Genomic DNA, 24,685 nt, shown 5'->3' on the forward strand with positions numbered 1-24,685 from the left:
ATTTCAACGCATCCGTTAAGCATGCCATTATCCGGATGTATACACGTTTCAACAATAATCGTGAGAGTTGGAATCCCATCCTCTCTATTGTCAATGACTGGAAGTTCATTTTCACAGATGATAAACAGATTCCATCTGTCTACAGGCTAGGATTACTACTGAAAGAGGGGAACAATACCATACATGTTTAGCAGAAAGCCCGCTCTGCACAACAGATGATAAAGAAGCCATTTAAAAAGAACAGAAAGAAGCAGAAATCTTTAAACGTGTCCCTCCATATTTCAGAAAATAAAAGGTTTTTGGCTTTTTACCAGTTTAATAGCACATGACACACATCCTGTTTGTACTTCCACATGCTCAGAAAGCAGAGCTACCACAGGCTTCATCTGGAGGCTATGACACCCAAAATCATTTGATTCACTTCCAGACAGTTAGTGCCCTAAACTATTCATCAGAAACACGGTGTTCTGAGTGGATGTTGGCACTGACGACTGGTCATGCCGCAGCCCACGTAGAGTCCTTCTGGTCATATGGTCATTGGAGACCTTTAACATTTCACTATTAGCTCCCATTAGGTCTTAGGGGGCTTAGTCACATCCTTAGACATTCTGTTTATTCTCTCACAATTACTGGTTAAACCTGAGGGGCAGTGACTAGGCTTTATGATTGACATTTCTTGCCACATGCAAGCAGACAGGATGCAGTCATACAGATTCACTGATCTAATGTTTTTTTGTAATTTGATTCACAAAAAGAGAGAAGAATCGTGGTTAAAAATTAATAAAGTTAACAGTTTTCTGTGCTTGCTTCCAAAACTGCCTCCAATCTGCCAACCAACACCAAAAACGAGCCATGTTACCAGCCCACAATTCCTTCATGGTATAATGCGAAATGGCACAGTGATGTTAATGCTTTAAATTTGTGCTCACGTATCCACAATGACTACAAAAAACAAATATGTGGGCTTGCAAATCTGGTACATGCTGATGGTACAGACACAGATTTGTGCTATGCCCACAGTATAGGAGGCAAATTGAAAACAATTGCCACCACCCACTTTGGGACTGGAAATAATACTGTTCTGAGTGGGAAATGAGAAAGATTTCCTTCTATATTTGTACTTAATAACACAAGACACGGCATCGTGACGCTCTGACTATGATGCACACTACACTTGTCAGCAATACTTTGATAACAACTTAGGTGTGAAAAGCTACCTTAAAATCTCACTTAATACTTCAGACACAAATGCATATGAAACACTGGTAAAACAACTATTCTCAAATGTTTAGCACAGATCAATGTAACATTTCACCATGCTGCACTAAGAAGGGTTTAATTGGTTTCAAAAATATAAATGGGTGCAAAAGTTGCAGAGTAAATGAAGTAAACAGTCTTTGGGACGAAAAACTGCAGAGGCAATTCCTGAATACATCAATAAAACACATTCACCAGTCTTTACTTTCATCACATGTGGTGCAACATTCTTATTTTTATCACTTGATATTAATTTTGTTTGTTTTTTGGCAAAAATGTGTATTAGTTTATTAGAACATGTGGTGGAGATTATTGCTCTCTGGATCTCGGTGTTCCCCCAGAGGAAGGTGGTGGGAAAAGGGAAGTCTGGACATCCCTGCTCAGACTTCTGCAGTTATGATCAAGACCAGTAGCAGAAAATAGATGGATGTCTATAAGTTTCAGAACTTTTTTTATTATCCATTTTAACAAACACAAACCACAGCCAAGGATGTTCCATGTGTCCACTCCCACTTGGTAACAGTGTCAAAAATCTGTGGTAAAACTGTTAATGTGGGGTGATGTTTGTTAACCTTAGCTTTTTGGTGGTAGAGTAAAACCAAGAGTTAAAAACTGCAGCCATTGTCTGTGCTTCTCTTCTGAATGTATTCATCTTTGAAGTCATTTTTTTCTTCTTCTTCATTTTGTGGTCAACTTTGCCGTGGCCATTCCCTTTCATCCTGAAGCAAACTCTTCAACTAATCAACATACAACAAAAATGATGAACAAATTGTCACCTTACTGGATGTACACAAGCATGACTCCATATCCTCTGTCTTGGCTGTGTCCTCATAGCCTGTCCCTCTGCACAGCCAAGACACAAATGTGGAGAATTAAAACTGTCTTTGGATGAAGACCCACATTAGTCCCAAAACTAACTTATTCCTTCTCACTGAAACATGAAAATGATCAATATATATTAATCTGTGCTGATTTAAGCCAGATTTGCACCTTCACACAAATGTGCCTGTCATGGCAATTCAGACTGAAACAACTGTTACTGTTGCCATTTTATTTGTTCTGGTTTACAATGGTTCACAGATGGGAATCCACCTGATGGATATCCATTAAAAAAGATGGAGAACTTAATTCACCTGGAACTACATTAATCAACTTGTGTATTACAGAGCACCATCTACATACAGACAAAATCTTGGTTTATCAGTTAATTATTCTTTTGAGTTATTGCAGTCTTTGAATTTAAAAAGAACAATCAGATAAACAAGGTGGATCACAGGATTTGGTGTGTATGGGTAAACAAGCAGAAAAGTAAAACGGTCACGACTAGGCTACTTTTTCACAGTTCTTTGTATTTGAATTAGAAGATGTTTGCATTTAAAAGTTTCACTGAGGTTCAGGTGTAGACCCCGAGGCTTGACTAATCCTACTTGGAGTGCCAGTCCCATTAGACCATGTAATCAGGAATGCACTGCAAAGCAGGTGTGTTAATAATGCTTATTAAACTAACGCCCATTTACTGCTGTCTGCTTTGGATACCTGATGTTTGTGATGTCATGACAGACATGGGATGGGAGGGAGAGAGGAGGAGGTAAGGTTAGTGAGGAGTATTTTCACAGACTGGCAAGTCCAGACAGAAAGGCAGAGCGAAAATAGCTCTAGGGGCAAACAAGGTAACCTTTTTCAAAAGACGCTTCAGGGGGTGTCTGCCAAGTCCCACACAATACTGTCTGCAGTGAGTGTCTGTGCTGCAGTTGTATTGCACTGCCGAACAAAATATCTTAAAATGTCTGGGTCCATCTCCCTAAGGCAGATCAAATACACTGCAACAGTCCAAAACTGCTCATATAAATGCCAAAAGTTCATCACCACCTGCAAATCCACCTGATCCCCCCCCGCCCCGCCCCTGTTAAAACTGTTAAATTATTACAAAACAAATGGCAGGAGTTCTGCATGCAAACAAAAAAAGCTAAGACTACAATATGAAGCACTGCTCTGGACTTTAATACCACTTTATTATAGGTTGACTAATGCAGAAAATTATTACCGTGCTGGACAAAAAAAAAAGCTATTTAGACTATGAGGGAACAAGGTTTAATCATTCCGCTGAATTGTGGTATTGCATTTCCTTAGAGATTACAAGCGGAAAAGATCAAAGCATCTTATAGATTACATTTTAACTCTGTGATTATAGGCCATTTAACACAACATTTATTTCTTACTGTACTTGTGTTTGATCATTACCACTGCTGTCTGCTGTTATCTGTTTTTTTTTCTAGTCCATGGAAGTTTGGGACATTTGTTTTTTCCAACTGTAATGATAAACATGTTATACATGTCTATCATACTGTTATACTGTGGAATGCAGACCTAGTCTCCCCACTGGTGCCCCGGATTAAGCCAGGCACATAAACATGCTCCACTGAGGTCATGCATATCCCTTGTGTTCATGATATCATGACCACAAAATAAGCCGTGAACACCTAGGATGTAGCTATAATCAGATGTCCTACATGGTAACTGTTGTTAAGAATAAGACCCAGAAAATAACACTGCCTAAATCACTTGAAAGATGAGCATATCCCTTCTAAGACATCTCCGTGATTCACAGGAAGGGAGAGAAGGGGGGACATGTACAACAAGTCTGGGCATATCCATGCCAGCCAGGACATCCCCATTAAGGGGCCACTTGCTTCTAAAAGTGGAGAGAGATGGGCTATGTGGATCAGATGGCCAGTTGTTTACAAGGTGGGTTCCCACTAACATAGATAAGAACTGACAAGAAAGCAGGTGATGCTTGACCTTGCTCTGACACTAGGATCAGAGGAAGAAAAGGAAAAGGTGAACATACAGCCCTGTTTCACAAGTGTTGGGACATACTATAAGATGTAAATAAAAACAAAACAAAATGTTACCATTTTCAATTCACCTTTTACTGAAGGACAACATATCAAAAATAGAGATATGACATATACCATATGCTCAATTTTCGCATAAAATAACTACAGTAAACTGCATTTGAATTTAAGATTTACAGAATCAGTGGCCAGAATTATTTTCTCTTTGAGTTCTCTTTATTCTAGGAATGCATCCTCTTTGAGTTTACCGATGTGTTCTGGCCTCATTCACGGGTAATGTACCAGACAGAGCAGATTACTGCCTTTCTTCATTCTCTCTGCTTGGCTGAGGAAGGTCTCCCTGCCCATTTCCTTTTGCCAACTTTCTCTGTTGTCCTCTTAGTCAGGCTGACAGGGACACCAGTAGTAATTCTGGAAAGCCCTACCTTGTTTTTCATAAAGACCAAATAGGTCAATGCAACTCAACCAATTGCATCAGAAATGGGAAGTAAACAGACTTAGTTTGAATTAAACAGGATAGAAACCATTTCAGTTGCTTATTTGTTCTTGCTCCATGACTTCTGCCCACTGTTTCTTTTGAAGCAACAATTCAGCCACAGGGACTGTTTGAAGTGATGGTTACAACTGGATTTCTGTGACTGAGTGATTGCTATCAGCGACTTGTGTTTTCTTAAGTCCTTCAAGAGCGAACTGAAGAGTTCCACACTGGCTTTGCACTATGAGAAGACCTGGGACCCAATGCAGTGTTTACATACACTCACTCATCCATCTCTCACACAACAGTGACTGAGGAGTGTTGGGCAATGAGGCGTTCAGATCTTGTCCACGGTCTATTTGTCCCCAATGAGCGGTGGCTTTTTAAATGCAAATAGCTGAAAATATAGTCATGTTTCTTGGCTATGCCATGTAAGGTGTGACACACTAAAAGAAATTAAAATAATAAAAAAAATGTCTTGTCTACAATAACTTGTAGAATGGAATGAATAAAACTCCATATTACAAAAGTAGCTATATAGGACAACCCACTAAAGATTGACCAGGCAAAAAGAAAAATGTCATGTATTTTCTCTTACTGTCTGGAAGTAGTTGTATTCTCATCATGCTTGCCTCAAGAGGAAAGTAGCTCAGGAGTATTTTACAAATATACAGATTCTACTTTGACACGTACCACCCACCCAAACAGTATTGGCAGCAGTCTCATCCAGCGTGATAATGCACCACGCCACATAATTTTAAAGTGTCCACAGTGGGCTTGGGAACTGCTCAAGAAACATGAAAAAGAGCTTAAAGCGCAATTTGGCCACCCAACTCCTTGGGCAGCCATGGGATATGGCACAACCCATTGGACCCAAGGGATCCACTGCCAACATCTTGGTGCCAGACACTACGGGACTCCTTCAGAGCAATCTGTGTCCATGCCCCGACAGGTCAGGACTGTTTTAGCGACATGAGACTGACCTAAACAACATCAGGCAGTCTGTTTTAATATTGACATTTGTTCAACTGATTAAAAGCTTATCTACAATTTGCATCTGTCTACTCTTTCAATTTCGACTTAGGCTAATACAGTACAACAGCCACGTGGACAGTACCTTTTCAGGACCTTTTACCAGTGACTTAAACCCTGCCGGTGTCATGTACTCAGACAGACACAGTGAAAGAAAAGAAGGAGAAAGAGAAGAGCTGGCACAGAAGTAAGGTCCACAGGTTTGGCATTCACTGTGGCTGGCAGAAACATAACTAAAGATGGCTGAGTGCATTCCCAGCCCTGGCAGAACAAATGGAGCTGTTGTTTGGGTTCAGAGAAGCTGGCCATCAGAAAGGACTCTGCAGGAGGGAAGTGGCAGGGTGGGTAAACCAGACAGGGACATACGAGGACACTGGAGCAGGGTGGCAGGGTTGCATCGCTGACACCACCCACTTCAGCTCCAACAAACAGCATCGAACAGTTCCCGCAGGAGAAAGCTTATGTAGAAAACAAAACAAAGGGTCAAACTCAGTGTAAGCCGCCAAGTGAAATGCAAAAGATTTTGTACTGTATACGAAGAATGTGATTTGCTTGGAATGTACAACAAAAATAAAGGAGTTACAAATAAGATGAGCAAACACGCCGTGACATGCTACTTTCTCTAGGCATTTAAACTGCATAATCAAAGCCCGTTTTGTTTATATTTTCTGAGTGAAAATGACTGATTCACAAAACAGAGCTTCAAAATGTTAAGAGATTATTTAACCTCAAATTATCCGTTAGGATAAAACTGTCAGGATTTCCCTGTCTTCTTTTGCTTTCAAGCACTTTGGGGGGGTAATCCAGATCACAGCGAGCTGAGGAGGACCGTCTCATGTGGCACAGATAGCCCAGGGGATTCTTCTGTCATCGGATGTGATTAAGACATACACTGAGCTGGAACAGTAACACTGCCCAATGCAACACACACTACAAACTGCCACAATCTAAAGTAAGACCTTTAGGTTGTGTGTGGAGGTGATGGATTTTAGCTGACTTGAGGTAGTAAGATGCTTCAAAAACCCTTTGGTCCAAACAGTTCAAGTAACTAAAGTTGCTTCACGTCAAGAATTATAAAGAACACAATGCTTTTCCTTGAGAAGTAAAATTTTCAAGACAAGCCAAACCAAAACAGTCACAGTTTAATGTTAAGTGACTCTATACTGGAAACTATTTCTATTTGAATACTTTTTTTGTTTAAAGAAATATTTTGAACAGTTGTGAAACTATGCCTAAAGTTTTGTTTTTGGTTGTTGACAACCGCATGCAAGTCATATTTAATCCCATAACTGTGTAGGGTCTGTGGATACCGACTAATGAAAAACTAAAACACATGTAACAAGACCACAATAATATTGTTCCTATCCATAGAAACATTTATAATTATTTCTAATCAGATGTACATGATGCAACCAGCCTGCTCGCTAACTGGAAATGATGTGAGGACTGTGTAATGGCGTACAGATTCGGTTAAGTACAAAGCAGCCAGTATGGTTCAGTAACCCTTTTAGCATGATACGTTATCTTGTGTGAAGAATGTTTGAGATAATGCTGCAGCTTTAATCATACCCAGGCAGGCTTGTGGTGCTCACAACACCTGGCTTCCAAATCCTGTCCGTCACATCTCCATTTTTGGTAGACATTTTTTAGAGGCATTAACGGTGCCTCGGTGTACGTCTGCAGACAGGGTGGCTATGGCTGTTTACCAGCTTTGGCTACAGCACTAAAACAAAAGAATGCTGCTTTTGACAAAAGACAGGATTTTATTACAACTCATCTTAGAGTCATTTGTTTTTAGGTTTAGGAATTTACAAACAGAGATGGGTTTTTTGCAAAGTCCAGACATGACTGACTACCTTTTTCTATGCTCTTATTTTCTGAAGAAGAAGAGTAAAACCAACATATCTTTGGCTTTTAGTAACACTTTAAACATTTCATTCTTCAAACACTGCTCAAAGGAAATATTAGCTACTTTACTGGCCTGTTCTTTTTGACAGCACCGATAATGTAAAAGGAGTTTGGGAAAGTAAACATGTAATCTGAACCCCAGTGTGTCTGGTCTGAATTGTACCTCAGAGTTCAGATCGTATTTTAAACATATATACGTAGACAAGACTGAGATTACAAAGACTACGAAGAAGACTAGCTTGTTAAAATTCCATGCATCCGACTTCTGATTTCAGGTTACATCATGTCACACTTATCTGCTTAAAGACCCCAGTCCTTTTTAATTGTTCATCTATTTGCCTACTATTAGTACCCAATACTTACACATTATGAAGCTTACTCATGTTCATTTGTATAACCACTGGTAGAATCTTAGTGCAATAACATGAATGGTAGTCCCATGGTATGGGGGGAAAAAAAATACATGGCTCATTTTAAGTTTAACAGCTTCAAAAGAAACAAATGATTAAAAAAGAAAATCAGAAATTATACTTTAGGAGGTGATATATAACAGAAGAGGTCGTGTAGCCCTAATACAAAACATTTTGACAGATGTGCACAGAACTTTATCAATCCCAAAAATGTACAGGCGTGCAAAGCTTAACCCTCACGCACAAAAGCTTGTTTCCACACCCAGCATCACAAATCTGTTCTCTCTTTGACAGGTATGGCCATATACTGTTTACATGAAAGACGATGCTTGCTGATGCAGATGAGCACCTCCCACGCAGCTACCTCACTCCCCACCTCCCTTTTGGCAGAGCATACCAATTTCCACCTGGATGGTCTTCAACTATGTGCCAAGAGGATATCACGGCAGCTCCATATCCTCTGTGTGACAGTGTAATTCCCTCTGCCCTGCAGCCATGTCTGCTAAACTCAGACAGTTTACATGTTCATGTAGCTACATTGCACTGTGCAAGAATGAATTGCCAAGTATTCTGTGCATTCATTTGATTTCTGGCACACACGGTTTAACCCCTCCAACATGAGCTGTCAGAAGCGCAGTCAAAAGTTAAGCGTGTTCAATCTTTCTCTCAGTTCAGAATACAAATAACCCAAACACTACTGAGTTACCAATGCACATTCTCCTTTGTTATATTTTATTATATAATTGTATTCTGTAATTGAAATGTATTAAAATATCTAAATTTAATGCAAAGCAGCAGAGAAATGAATATAATACATGACTGAGTGGCTCTGCGGTACAGAGATGTATCAAATTCCACAATAATTAGGTAATATACCATTTCACACTCCATTACAGTACAAAGGAAACCAGTTATATACATTTCAATCACCTAAAGTCAACATTTAATTAAAACTTCCAAAACATGCCAAAAGCTTCAGATAGTTGACAGCTGGAGGTTTTTTTTGTTTTTTGTTTTTTTAAAGTGGTGTTGAAATATACCATGATTTCATTTGAATACAGCAAAGTATAAAAACCACACAATTAATTTTAAAGGCTGCAAAACCTCTGGCTTAGTTTCAGTAACTTACAGTAACTAAAAGTATAATCCTACCTGCACTGTACAAGTTAAAATGAAGTGTAGTTACAGCTGAATAAATGCACTGGAGAAAACATTCCAGAGTTACTCTTAAACAGAAGAAGTCAGATATTAAATGGGGTCTATTACAGTTTTCATTGTTTCCTTTCATACTGATACAGTTATACTCATAGATGCTTATATTTAACAAGTTATAAGGTCAGCATATCAGCAAGAATTTGCTGTGACTCAGAACCTCGGGCTTTAGGGCTGCTGAAAAAACCCCTCTTTTTTCCCCCCACTTGCGTTTCTGTATGATGTCAAATACAGTTGATATCCCTAATATGGCAAGCAGAGGAGGTGGTTCCCACACATACAAGGTTTTGGTGGTAGAACCTAGGCAAAGCCAATTAGAAGAATGTTGCCTTAAAGGGAAGATGAGCCTAAATGGAAGGTAGCTAATAGCTAACTTTGGTACAAAAAGAATGAGTGTCAAGTATATTATCACTAGAATTATCACCTTGCACTTGTATTCCTCAACCAGCACGTCTACATGCATGCAGGGTACATTCATGTCTGTCATACAGTAGTTTAACTGTTAGAGTATCCATCTCCTTTGAGTGTTTGAAAAATGGCCAAAAATACGTTCTTGTAGAAAATTATGAAGTCACAGTAAAGTTCACCTATGACCTTTTTGGATATGAAATGTCATCACTTCATTACTTTATCTTACTAGACAGTTGCGTAAAATGTTGTCATAATTACTAAATGAATTTTTGAGTTATGGCCAAAAGCGCGTTTTGTGATGTCACACTGTTCTTGACATTTGACCACTGAATTCAGGTTTGGAGCTGATGTAATGAAATATACCCTTCAGATGTACCTGAGGTATTGCATTCACAAGAATGGGACTGACATGACGTCGCAGTGACCCTCACCTTTGAACAACAAAAAAAAAATCGAATCAGTTCTTCCTCAAGGGTTCAAGAGATGCCATGTTCATGACAACCGGACAGGCAAAAATAAAACCCAAAAATACAACGCTTCCAGCTACAGCTGTTCTCGGTGTGGAGGCATAAAAGTCTCACCTGATGTCAAGCATGACTTAACAGGCTCTGAATCATAATGCCACTGACCTTTAAATTTATGGCCGGTTTCAGATGCATTATATTCTTAAATGATTCATAGTGAGCAGCGAATGCAGCCTGACCTTTTAAGTAGTACTGTAAACATATCCTGTATTTTGGAATGACTGGATAGTCCCAGTGTAACTACAAACAGACATTACTGATCACATATAACTTGTATACTTCTAATGAATTGAGATGATTCGGGCCTCTGATTAGGCTTGCCTTAGCTGTTTTCTGGCCCAACTGGGAGGAGACACTGTGGTAGTCTCAGAACCTGTTGGAAAGTTTATCTAAGATGGTCTGGGAATGCTTCGCGATCTCCAGGAGGAACTGTAGTGTTGTTGGGGAGAAGGCTGTCTGGAATACCCTGCTTACTTATCCTGCAGTCTACATCAATAACGAAGCTAAAATGCTAGTACTTCATCTGAATTTCAATTTAAGCATTTGTATTTGACAAATTTGAATCTAAAACATTTTTCAAACCTAACTTTCCAATCATGTCTATGTTTCATAACGGCCAACTGGGTGCCTTCTGTCAGACGTGTTTTGGGCTTAAAGACAGACAATGCACCCACAGAATGTGAGAATCCATGACAGGTTCCCAGACAGTATAAAAATTGGCTAAAGGGTTTTTCTAAATAGGATGTAACACTCATTTGAAATAGCTTGAGACAGTAAAAAACAGACAAGGGCAAATAGAGGCATACGTTCATCCGTTTTTTAGAACTGATTCTCTATTGTAGACAGCACCCAATATCCCCCCACCCTCTACTTCAAGCTAAGGCTATCAGACAACTAAAGCTGCAAAAGTAAAATGACCTGGTGACTGTTAAAGCCCTTGAGAGAGTTTCTGTCTGGTTTCTGGGCTCATCCATCAATCCTTAGACTAGCTTATATATACACACACTGTTCCACAGAGCAAAAGAAAGGACTGATTTCTGCTGCACACAGCTCAAAGAATGACATAATTTGATTTTGCAAAAAAAGCTTTCTGGTAAGTGCTGATTGTTGATTTTATGCATTTGAGTAAATGCTACCAAAAATCGTGCCATGAATAAACAGTAGCTGGTGAAAGTACAACCAAATAAACCTGAAAAAGGGTCCACTGCAGCTTTTATGTGTTTAATCGATACGTATTTATGTGTTAAGATGTTTTTATTATCTTTACCCTGATGTCTGAGAACACCCGTTGCGTGGGTACTTCAATTCATGTCCTTGTCCACTTCTATCTCCACATACACACAAGCTAACAACATCATTGTGGGTCCTGCCCTTGTGGCCTTCAGGTCAGTGGACGTGCCGATTACCCGCAAGACCTTGACAGAAGACAAATCTTAGCGCTTTGATCAGTGTCGGTGGGTCACCCCTCAAAGCCTTGTTACAGGATTGGCGCTTGCCAATTAGCACAATTAGCTTCTGGCAAGCTGCCAAGGGTGTCACATGGGACCAGCTTTGCACTGATGATACCTGACAAGCCCACAGAGCTGTCATGGTTGCTGGATGGACAGGAAAACAAAGACAAAACAGATTGTGCCATGTACCTGCATAGGTCAGTGACAGAACAAGCACTTTTTGGGTGAAAGATTAGTTCAACATGTAGCAGAGAAATAAAACAACTTTTATATCACATGATCTAAGTTCAGTAAAAAACAAAACAAAACCCCAAAGCACTGCTTTTAGTACATTCACCATATTACTGCACAGCAAGGTACAATAACAGTCCTGAGGAGGCACTGGTTGTGCAATGGACTTGTTAAGTTTTACTCTTGGTTTTTATCAAACTGGACAGTCATATATCCTTAGCTGTCATTTGCCTTTTAAGACAGGCAGAGATTTTGTTTGTGAGGCCTAGTTCTCTTAATGTTTTATCCAGAATGCTCAGCTGAGGGACTCCCATATCTCAAGTCCTCTGTGGAGATGAAAAACATTTGCAAATAAAGTGGCTTTATGGGGGGGAATTCCAACCCATGCAAGGCTTCGCTGCTTTTACACACACAAATGGGTACATGGGTACAGTATAGAAAGACATCTGGAGGTGGTTGTGCCATAAAGGAATGTAGATATCAAAACATAAAGGCTTGGAAAGTGCAGCGAATCATATCAATGCGATTAAATCTTCAACAGGAGTATAGCTGCTGAAAAAAAAAAAAAAAAAAAAAAAAATCAGCTGCCTCAGTCACTTTGTGGTCATAAACTCACACACCAGTTAGATATACTACATAAAAATGTAAAAAAAATAAAATTAAAAAAAAGATCAATTGGATAACAATCACAAACCAGACAGCTGCCAAGAAAGGACAAGAAGGCAGGTGCCCTAAAAATCTTGTATTAGAAGAGGGCTAAAAGAAATCCTACATCTCTTTTGTCACCTAAGCGAAAAAGTTAATGTTTCGGTTAAAATTAGATACATAAATAGAAAAGGGTTCCAGCATACCTACAACTTTGTGCTATATAAAAACCACAAGCAAAAACTGTGGGATGGTTACAATTGGTGTGCTGATTAAAAAAAAAAAAAAAAGAAGAAGAAGGAGGAGGAGGGAAAAAAGCCCCAGACGATGGGCAGAGAGATAAGGAGAAGGGGAGGTCTGGGGCACTGACGTTCTGCCACAGAGCCATTCTCATTTGCAGCTTTGTGTTTCCTTAGTCCTCTCGCTTTTCCTCAGCCCAGTCAGTGTAAACTCTGTGCTTGGCTACACTGAATATCTTAGGTAACACTGCTTGAGATCAGTATCTCCTTTCAAAACAAGAAGCCAGGAAGTGTTCCGTCTGTCTTTAGCACAATTCACCCAGCACTGTGGTTTTCCTCTTCACATCAATTCCACTCTTTATGGTTTCCTTCTTTGTGTGAGTTAGGTTTAAACCTTTCCAGCTGAGGACAGTAAAGGAGAGTGAGACCACAGCGTCTGCGTGTGTGGGTATCTACTTGCGGTTTATTCAGAGTGCAGCTGCATTCCAGAGGCTGAGCAGTGAATTGACCACATAACACCATAGTGTGTGCGTGTGTGTGTGTTTGTGTGCGTGTGGGAAACACAATGAGGAAGGAGATTACAGTGAAAAGGACTGTTGATGTAAAACTGTTTGATTTCCACCGGTGCACGCTTGCATGCATAAATGAGTACATCCGCACAGCTGCTCAAGGATGGGCGTGTTACAACACACCTTGTCTGACAACACTCAGACGCATCTGGAGGTCTTGAAGAAGAGACAACTTAAAAGAAGGACTTAATTATCTGGCCTGAATACCAAAGACACTCTAATGAAAACATTCCCATCTCTTCTTCTCCTGCTCTTCCTGCCATGCTGCTCCTTCTCTATAAAAGTAGATGTTTGCTATCCACATTAAAGCCTCTAAATAAAGAGCGGCCCAAAACACCTTATCATCAGCTGCTAATTGCACTGGGAAGGAGGCTTTACAAAGAAAGGAAAAACAGTGACCTCAATAAACTGTATTGCAAAACTGTGATTTATGTCAGCGAAACAATAATCAAAGAGAGGAAGCTGAAACTTCAACCTTTTCTCATTATGTCATTATGTCCAAAACTGGTTTCAAAACAACTTTGTGGGATTTATGCACTGTAATCAAATCAAATGGACCACCTGAAATAGTTGCTTCACACCTTGGGTGTTTTTGCAAAAATTATTTGGCATGAGACACTGTTAATTCATGTCTTTCCTGATAGTTCAGAAGGCTTTACATGAACTAATAAATATATCAGTTCACAAGAAGTCATCTAACTTTTCTACAAAGGGCTGATGATGATGTTAAGCTAAGCAAACTGTGTTGGAAATAGACAAACCCTGCTCTTAACGGCTGTTTTAGTAAAATGCACTGTACCACAGCAACAGTCGCGTGCTATCCCCCAATAACTAACATTAGCTTAATATAAAGACAAAAAGGTTTAGATTAATGGCATTCAGTTTATCCATATTTGAATATTTTGTTACAAAGATAAAGGCATATCCCATTTCTCCCATTACCGTTTTACTTTGAAGATCTATCCCATGTTAGGTTTACTAGGTTTACTAGTAAACTAGGTTTATTAGGTTTAGATTGTTTGGTTTACTTTGCATTAAAGCTTATTTAAGCTGACAAAGATGCTGAAACAGCATCACTGTACTGTTGTTTACTGTATGGCAATAAAAAGGCAAAATGTCTTTTTACTTTCAGTGCCTAGAACAAACTGAGGCCAGCCAAATTGTTTTTAAAAAATAAAGCACCATATCCACTACTTTCACAGAATTAGTGCATTCTAGTGTGGTTATAAGCCAGATATAACTGTCTAAATACATCTGTCTTTTTAAGAAGCACACAATATCTGATCATTATTCCTCCCACAGTGTCTGTAAACATATTCATGAGTTCATCTATTCTCTTAAAGTAAATGTACCAAACACTGTGATTTTCTGCATCTGTGATTTAAAAAAGCTTAACAATAAATCAATGAATTTTTCACAAACCGTTACAAGTTATTGTGTAAAAATAGTAACATGTATGCACGTCAGCGCCTGAATGTGTTGTTTTTCATCCTGATCAGTCAGTCAAAAGCAGTTTAAACTGTGGTCTGTTAATGTTGTGTCATCGTGCTTTATGACTTCATTAAATCCATTAAAAAGAATGAGCAATCCCACAGCTATCATCTAGGAATACTCCTGCCTCATTTTCCTCCTGTTTCTACCCGTTTTATCAATAGTCACACCTGATTTATTTGCAGACTAAAGAGATAAACTATTAATAATAAAACTGATAATCATGATTTCTTTGTGACATCCATCAGCCATCAGAGAGCATAAATATGACCTGGCCAACAAAAATTTCTGTATATTTAAATTGAATTTTCATACATTTTACATGGCTTTTATCTGGATATTAAATACATAAAATTGGTGTAAAAGCATTCACCAACTTGGAAAAAAAACTTCTTTTCTCTTAAATCAAAGAATTGTTGACAAATTGGATAAAAGAAAGTCAGAAAACTATAATAATGCATATGGCTATACAACCCCCCCCCCCCCCCCCCCCCTCTGCATTTAGAGCCTTTAGATCATTTTTAGAGTTATAATGGATAACTATTACTAACTTGTTTTATAAAACAATATCTCTTATAGCCAAGCAAATACCTGAAAATAGGGAAAATAAAGACATTTTGGGGCACATAATTATAATTAGAAGTGTTACCTTTATAAAAATCTGGATATCACTGACTATGCTGGTAAAACTTTTTCCACTCAAGGGAAAAAGCGCCACCCCCCTATTTTCCCTACAGCATCTCCACTCTCTTGATAGTTCCCAGTCAAGATCCACCCCTGAAACCCTTCCTCAAAAAATCCTTCAGGAGGTCAGCAGAGAGATTAAGACCCTTCAAATGGGGTCATGGAGATCAATGATCAAACAGAGAGCCAGGGACAGGCCCCATACCCCCCACTCCACCCACTTTATTTCAGAAAGCCTGATAATAAAGACAAAAAGGCTGGCTAACAATTACTTCCCTACACCATGACCCAGCCACCCTCTTAATCTCAGGAGGTGGCCTCACCTATAGCTGTCACTGAAACTTCCACCAATCAGTGATTAGAACATTTCTATTTTGTGAGAGTCTCAAATATGAGCTAAAAAAAATACAAATGAGGGCAAAAAAAAAAAAAAAAAAAAAAAAAGGATTTTTCTCAAACACAGTTTGAATTGCAAACGTTTTAAATAAACTAATGCAATACAGCAAAATGCAATTCTGGGCTTTTTAAAAGTGAACTTTCCACAAACCTCTTTACATGGGAAGAAAAAAATGTTAGTTGTGGAGTTTCTATCATTGTGTGAGCCACATTCCTGGGGACCACAGGAGAACAGAAACTGGCTGCGAAGAACCCCACTCAGCTGTGGGGTTGCTGAAGATGTTCCCTGCAGAAAACTTGCCTCCCACTGAGTTACAGCTTTTCACATACTGGAGTAAGTTCAACATTTTTGTAGCATACTTGGATTGTAAAAGAAAGGACGCCACAAAGTTTTGAAAGGACTTGCAAATAAATTTTTGGTATAACCACGTATGAATAGACAAGAAATTAAAAGTAAAGTAAGTGAGCATAAAATAAGAGAGGGGCCAGAGATTTTAAACTTCCTGTCCCTAGTGCTTTTGCAGTGACACTGATAAGATTTAGACACTCTAGATCTCAGAAGAGAGGACAGAAATTGGCCTTAGTTTCTAAAATTTTAAGAAGCTTCACATCATAAAGTCAGATTTACACTGTGAGCGATGAACTGGTAGAGATTCAATTTGATTTTCAGTTTTAAGTTCTTTAATAGCTGGAATCCCTCAACAGACTTGAAAATAAATAAATAAAGGTGAAAATCTGTGCAATGCATATGCAAAGTCTCACTTGACCACTCATCAGATGGCATTTCACGATGTGTAATTTTTTTTATTTATTTATAAATGAGCGTGTCTCTCATTTATACATATGCAGTATGTGTTACAACGTAGAATACGAATGCAAAAAACAAAAACAAGTCCAAAATGCCAAATGTAAAAGTGGGATTTCCCCTCTTTCCCATTAGCTTAAGCTAAAACAGTAACCACTCTAAAATTTTGTAACTCAGATAAAGAATTCACAGAGTCACAAACCAACATATTTCAAAGAAAGTGAACGTTTTTGGATACATTTAAGTATGGACAAGGAAAATTTGTGGGGGAGCATACTGGTTAACAGTAGATGCAAAAAAAAACTGTTCATTTAGTTAAATGTACTCCTGCTAGGATCAGCTGAAGGCAGAAACCATGGCACATATAATGCATTGTCTGCGTCTGTGTGCCCGCTGGTGTCTCTGTGTATGTGTGCGTCTGCCAGCCTGTTTTAGTCAAAACATGGCCAATTGATGATCAATGATTGTTAGCATGTTTGGTGAGGAATCTGTCAATATCTGTGTCCTCTTTCGTGTCTTAATCTTCTAGAAGGAAAAGCAGACTGGGAAATCATTTTTAAGAAACAATTTAATAATTAACAGACCAACAAAAATTGTTTTTCCTCTTTAAAATGCCCTCCACTTGTCCAGTTATGATGCTTGTCTGTGCAGTGTAACTCTGCAAAGGCAACATGAGATTTCACATGGTACACTGAAAACAGATGTGCTGCAATTCATACCAGACTACAAAATGCTCAAAATGAAGAAAAGCATAATGGACTCTTCAGGTCTGGATTCACTTGAGCTTGAGTGTGTGAGTATAAGTGAGGGAGTGAGTAAATGAGGGAATGAGAGTGTGAAAAAGAGAAAGAACGAGAATGGGGAAGAAAATAAAAGACAGTACAGTGTGTGCGTACGTGTGCATATGCATGCATGTGCATGGGGTGGGGTGGGCTTTCTCTTTTCAATCATCCAGGGAAGCTGACCCCAATGTTTCAACGCCTCTGTCTTCAATCCTGCAGGGGAGCCTTTCTAATGGCTCCCAAAGTCAGATATTGCAGCCTGTTCCTTCTTCCTCTGTTTACCGTATTTTTTGTGTTAGTTCCCACACCAGGCATCATGACTCAGTCCAGACCTCCACTGGTTTTCCCACTCTTCATATGCTGTATCATCAGTTTTATTTCTACTTCTGTCTTTTCCTCAGACTACAACTATAAAACACCAACATCCACGACACTGATAGCATTTTCTAAAACAACAGCACCTCATGGATGCATTCCATTACGGCCTGCCATCCAAACAGACCTGCTTTGTTGAGGTGTTATATCAACAGGGTGACCTCCCCTCTACACCTCCCTAGCTTCCTTGGGCCCCCCAATGGCAGGAGATTGATGTCAACAAGGAATTTTATCCCATGTTTCCTTCTACCTCCACCAGACCCACCCTGCTCCCAAAAACACTTGCTCCAGCACAGAGGGCTTCAGTCAGGCCTTAACAGGCTGGCTAAGCTATATTACCCCATTGCCACCTACTCTCACCCCTTGCTCTTACAGTGTCAGAAACACCCTAAGTCACTGATGTGACACCATAAACAAAGAGTGCCCCAGAAAACAGCACTAACAAATGCAAGCATGTGTGTGTTAAGGAAATGATCCTTGTTCTGTCAACAGTGTGGTTGCTGTGAGAAAAAGGTCAACAAGGAGACGTAATTTGTGTATAGTGTCATCGCCAGAAAAGCTGCCAATAGAATTCAGACCAACTAAATTTGGGACTGTTTCATGGGTGGTGCTTGTCAAACATTCACAAGAAGCAAGAACCTGCAATGCAGCTGCTGTCTTTGGAGGTTTGTAGAGTTCAGATGAAAACCTGCTGGAGGAGTAAGGGGTCTGCAACAGCACATTTACAAGTTCCAGTAAAAATTTGCAGCATTACTTAATTCTATTCATCTGTGGCCATAATCCAATATTGCAATCTAGATCACAGCCCTGCAATGACAGATACATGATACTGCTTTTTCAGCAGGCTTCCAGAAAAGCTGTAAAATTATGAAATATTCACTCAGAGGCCAATTTGATTAGATGTTAATGACTGCCAATTAAACAGGTGTACCTAACAAACACTGACATGGCAGCAGCTCAATGTATTTAAGCAGGAAGATAACTTGCTAACGTTGAACCAGGCCATCAGAATGCAAAAGAAAAGTGATATAAGTGACTTTTAATATGGTGTGGTTGTTGGTGTCAGACGGACTGGTCTGAGTATTTCAGAAACTGCTGATCTACTGGGATTTTCCCATGCAACTGCTAGCATTTACAGAGAAAAAATAATCAGTGAGCAGAAGTTCTTTAGGAGAAAATGCCTTGCTGATGTCAGATGTCAGAAGAAAATGCTCAGATAGCTTCGAGCTGATAGGAAGAGAAGAAAAATTCCTTGTTGCAACCAAGCTATGTAGAAGAGCATCTCTGAATACACAACAGTTCAAACCTTGAAGCAGATACCTTACCATGTCCATCCCTTTATGACCACAGTCTACTCATCTTCATCACTGCTGCCTCTATATACCATGTCATAACGCTTTGATCATCTAAAACTAATGTCCTGAACATGACTTTGAATTCACTCTGTTCACATGACCTCCAGTCACCAGTAGTGCACCTTTTGGCTGTGGTGGAATGAAACAGGGGATCTGCATCATGATTATGCAGCTGACAACTGTGTAAAGCCACCATAGCAATATGGATGAAAAATCTCAGAGGAATGTTTCCATGATCTTGTCAAAAATTGGTGCCATGAAGACTTAAGGCATTTCTGAAGGCAAAAAGACGTCCAGCAAGCACTTTACTATGGTGTACTTCATAAAGTGGCTGGTGTGTGTGTTTATTAATCATCCTAATTATACACATTAGTATCTAGACACACTACCCCTTTAAATTGAATATGCGTGGCGTCATGGGCGCCAAAGGCTCACTGACTGGCACGGGGCACAACAGCTGGCCCATGTGACTTCATTAGACATAAGAGGTGAGACAGCCCAATTTTCTGAAAATCTCAGTGTTGGCTATGACAGGAAGTTGTCAGAACACGCATGCATCATCTTGCTGTGTACGTCTGGGCTGTCCACTGCCTGAGGCACCTGTGACAGACACATAAGCATCAGAACTGGACCATGGTTCATCCTTCAGATTCAATACATATTCTCCTCTTGCATCAAAATGCTGAATAAATAAACACACATAATTTATCTTATGTCTCCAACTAGAACCAATATCATGGGAACCTTGGCAGAAATGGAAACAAACTCCAGGAAGAGACCCCTGTGGATGCTGAACAAATGTTTAGTTAACGTATAGAGAAGTTTTCCTCTCAGCCGTTCTATTTCCACAACTTTTCCATTACAGTATCAAAGATATTTAGCTCTATATATAACACAGAGACAAAGAAACAAAAGGTTCTTTAACAGTTGGTCTAAAATTTTGTGTTGTCTTATGCAAAGATTATTTATGAGTCACTGAACATTAAGCTCCTTCAGTGACAAGGCATGAGTCAGATATGTGCACACAGGGACGGTAACACTCATAATGACCATAGAAATACAAACACACAAACAGATTACAACGAATACAAATATGGACATAAAATATCATTTCTTTGGTATCTAAACTGGATTAACCGCTGTGAAAAATCCTGTCAAAGTATATTAATAAACCATAAGAGTAATTCAATTAAATAATACCTGTTATCACTCACAGCAGATTCCAGTGCTTTATGTTAATCACTAATTTGTCATATGTGCTAGACAGGATGTATATATACAAGAGCATAGAAGGTAAAGTAAATAGAAATTTAAATAAAATTACAACTGGAGTTTCTTATGATCTGTAATCAATTCAAGTGCATGCATAACTAAGTCAGAAATACTATGACAAACACACATAGAACAGCAACATGGAAAACGTTCAAATTCCCAGTGACATTCAGCTGATAGTAGACATAGTATCAAAACAACTGCATCAATCCTGAACAACTAGTTTTATGCAAGTCTTTCACGATGAACTAAACTGGGCCTTTCAACAGGGTGCAAAAAAGGCCTTTAGGCAACTTTTATCTAACCCCTCCATCCCCATAAGTCAGTCTCACGTGTCATCAGTGTTTGCAAACAGTTCAGCCAAATCAGAAACTGATGACTGACTGATAAGGACATCACGCCAAGACCGCTCAGAGAATATGGGCAGGCCACAGGCAGATTAATTAATCTGCTATGATTTGAGGGCCAACAAAGGGACCAGTGTTGTCGAGGTCAAAACAAGCAGTTGCCACTTAAATGATCAATAAGATGAGTGGGTTTCCGTGACTATTGTGGCTCATGCTCAAGTGCATCCAATCCATACTAATTAGTTACATTAAGTCAAAACTGATTCTGGTGGTGCTGGGCTCCAGAGTGCAATTAAAAAAAAAATAAAAAAATAAAAATCTGTACCGAGTCTCAAGCTTTTCATTGGTTGCCTGACATGTAGCACGTCTGTGTGCATAGCTTTTTTTCTGCATTCCATTGCAGAACACTAAATGTTTGCTCTGTGCGTTGCTGCAGCTGATTCTTTTATTCATTTCTGCTGCTCAGAGTGCGATCAACACCCGCTAGCTGCACTGTAAAATTGCACTCCTGTTTCATGCACTTTGACTCACAAGTGTGGCTAAAATTGAACCGCTGGCGTTTGGTGTTCGATTCCTGCGTCATGATATCGAGTACTGATTGTATTTGTGACGTCTATTCATAGCCCTTTTAAACACTATATCTAATTAGAGACAGGGTATAGTTCCGATCATGTTCTAACATTGTCTATGAACAAAGTGTGATTATATTTGGAAGAGTTAAACCAGTTGCTCCACTAAATACGAATGCAAGTAATATATAATAAACCTAGGTCAGAGGTGCTTGCAGCACGACACAAAAGTTATTATTGTGGCACCAAAGACTATGGTTTGCTTCTCAAATTAACTGCTCGCACACCTAAATGCAATATTTTTCTGAAGCCCAGCAGAGTAACATCTTTGCTTTAGTTACAATTACTTTATGTCACAACAGAATCAGTCTCACAGCTTATCCCTTTTTCATTTCCCACAGTGGATTTCACATCCCTGAAGTAGCAACATTGGTGGTCCAGGGTAGGAAATGCAGATGGTGCTCTCTCTAACTATTCGTCTTTGTTATCATTTAGAAACATCAAAAAGGACCCTAAACATGATGTATGTGTGTATATATTTCTGTGTGTGTTTGCGATTTTGAGAGCGAGTGTCCACAATTTTAAAACGTATATAGTGAGCACTGCATAAGAAATGCTAGATATAACATCCTACTCTAAGAGACTTCTTAGAGTCTCTTAGAATTGAATTGAATTTTTTTGACTTTTTTGTCCTTTATACCCAACACACAAGCAGTCATCAACTTTGTCCCAAGGTGAGGGTGTCACACAGGTTGTTGTGATAGATTACATTAAGATCTTTAGAATCAGAATCAGAATACTTTATTGATCCCTAGGGGAAATTATATAATGCTAATTATGTTATGTTATGCTAAATTTTGTTATATGAGATAGGTGACACAGTTAGAATGCCTTGCTATAGGATCATTTCACGGCAACATATATAACCAACACCTTCATGTTTGGACTTGGGCATGCTTTGAAATTAAATTAACAGATGGATATTTCTGACTGCTGAACTGATTTTTAAATTAGAGCATGATGTATATATGCATTTATAGAGATGCTAGTTTATCGTATCTCCTTAAATTCTCTCTCCCCACCCAAGTTATTCAGCAACAAAAATGTGAAAGAGACAAAAAAAAAAATATGGAAAAGACACAGGTCTGGTGGACTTTTCTACTACAAAACTAATCTAAAGAGGTCTTTAATAATCCGAGTTTATCCCTTTGCTGGGGACCAAACTGCCTTTGGAAACAAAACAAAAAAAACAACAAGTCCATCGACACACAAAAGCCAGAACTCCACTACCATGAAAAATACAGAAATTTCATCCTTAAGTTTCACAATTTTCAATATCTGGCAATATGTTAACATTCCAAAAGTCATTATGTTGTCCACTGTAAACTGTGTGACAGCCCTAATGGGCCTATTGTATACAACAAGTTATTTCAGTGTAAAATGAAAAGGGTCATCCACGTGTATGTGTATATTTATATGAGTGTGTGCAATGAATTATGCAAAATGATGTCTTTACTAACCCAGATGTGTAAGGGGCAGTGTTTACATCTGCAAGACAAACTGAACTTTGAGAGAAACATCAGATGGAAACATTAGCAGCAGCACTGACAACAAACTAACTTACCTGGTTCGGCGTTCTTGCAGCAGGCTTGTCCTGATGATTTGCAAGGATGAGGAAAGGTAGTGTGCAGAGCTGTGGGTGCTGCAGAGCCGAGTGGAGCTCATTACGTGCCGCCTCCAGGTCCTCATCTGATGATGCGCTATCCAGTACGAAGACTACACCCTGTGATCCTTGGTAGTAACGACTCCAATACTTCTTGATGTTGTCAGCTCCTGTGGAGGGATGTGATGCTATTAAATGTAGCCACTGTTAGAGCTCTATATTAGAAAGTATGACACTTGTAATTGTTGTGTTTGTAAATTAACTTTAATGAAAACAAAATATACATAACACTCAAATATATAAATTATGGATTAAGGAATCTGTTTGGTGTAAAACCAAAACAACCAAAGAGAATGCTGACAACACGAGTCAGACATGACCGTCACCTTCCTCTGCTTCCATTCTAATTTTCACTCACAGCAAGGGTTGCAGTTGTAAAAACAAATTTTAAAAAAAGACTTGCGAGAAAAGACATTAATAATTAGTTAATAAAAAAAATAAACACACACAAAAAATCTATTATTTTTTACTTTTTAATGTAACCTTAGTGTTTCAACCATAGTATCCTATTACAGTATCATGCTCAAATTCATTGACCTCTTTAGAATGACCCATTCCTCCACAGATGTCTCTAAAGGCCTACTGCATGGTTAGGTGCTAGATTTATTACACCTGAGGCAAAGGGATTGAAAACAGACAGAGAGGTGTGGCCCATTACATTTGTCCATATAGTGCAGAGCATTGTATGGCCCTCAGGTCACATCCGGCTCTTTGACTGTCCCTGACCGGCCCATGTGAGATCAATAGGAAACTAGGATGCAAACATAAATAAGTATACGTCACCCAGTTTGTCCCATTTCAGCCACCACACACTTTGATAAAATCCTCATCAGTGAATGGCTTAATGATTTTCCTATGTTTTGGATATCACAATACAGCTTTGTTGCTTTATTTTGGAGGTCAATGCTATTTTTTTTTTAATTTACATATATGCGTGTGCAAGTGACTGCAGCTTCACTGTAAATGCATTGGATCAGATGTTTCACAGATGCAAGTTATACTAGCTCTGAAAGACATCAGCTCACATTAAAAAAAGAAAAATTGATGAAGAACGTAGAGTTTTTCCACAAGACCTGGACTTCTAAATATTTATTTACTGAAGTCTGAGTTAAAGCTGGGTGCTTACTTGGTAGAGGGCAGATTGCTGTTTTTAAACATTGCAGTTTAAAATGTCATTAGGAGACTAAACACTGAGAAAAATGTAAAAAAAAATAAATTATTGATGCAGAACAGGAACTGACATCTGATCATTTGCTAGCAACGTTGCAAAACCAACAAGGAAAAGCCCCATCCAGGGATAGTGCAGTCAAGACCAGCTTTGTGATTCGGGACAACAAAAGGAAGTGATTTGTTCACAGAGGTAACTCTGCACCTGGACATTCTGGGGCTCAAAATGGGACAAACTGGCAGGTGTTTCAAGCAATGGCTGTCCAAAGTTAAGTCTGAAATTTAGTAGAAACTGCACATACTCATTAAACAGCGATAAAATGCTGGTACTTTTATTTTGTCTTTTTCACATTTTCATTGACTAATTCTAATATCTACGGTGATAGTAGTTTGTAAAATTAAATCAATATTAATAAATTAACACTGAGCAGAACTGAGTTCAGCTTACTGGTGTAACCCTGCACAACAGCCCCAGTTTCCCATTGGGAAAATTAACTTCC

The 24,685-nt window shown here is 39.0% G+C and overlaps 1 protein-coding gene across 2 annotated transcripts in view; it reads right to left on the reverse strand.

Annotated features, from left to right (window-relative positions):
- Positions 1-24,685, reverse strand: part of LOC134639538 (ADP-ribosylation factor-like protein 15) — a 98,498-nt gene that overhangs the window by 18,252 nt on the left and 55,561 nt on the right. For both annotated transcript variants that reach the window (XM_063490805.1, XM_063490803.1), the window contains exon 4: positions 22,920-23,128. In XM_063490805.1, coding sequence (XP_063346875.1) covers positions 22,920-23,128 — 209 coding nt within the window. The remainder of the gene's footprint in view (positions 1-22,919; positions 23,129-24,685) is intronic.

This window comes from Pelmatolapia mariae, linkage group LG12 (genome assembly GCF_036321145.2).
Source record: "Pelmatolapia mariae isolate MD_Pm_ZW linkage group LG12, Pm_UMD_F_2, whole genome shotgun sequence".
NCBI lineage: Eukaryota > Metazoa > Chordata > Actinopteri > Cichliformes > Cichlidae > Pelmatolapia > Pelmatolapia mariae.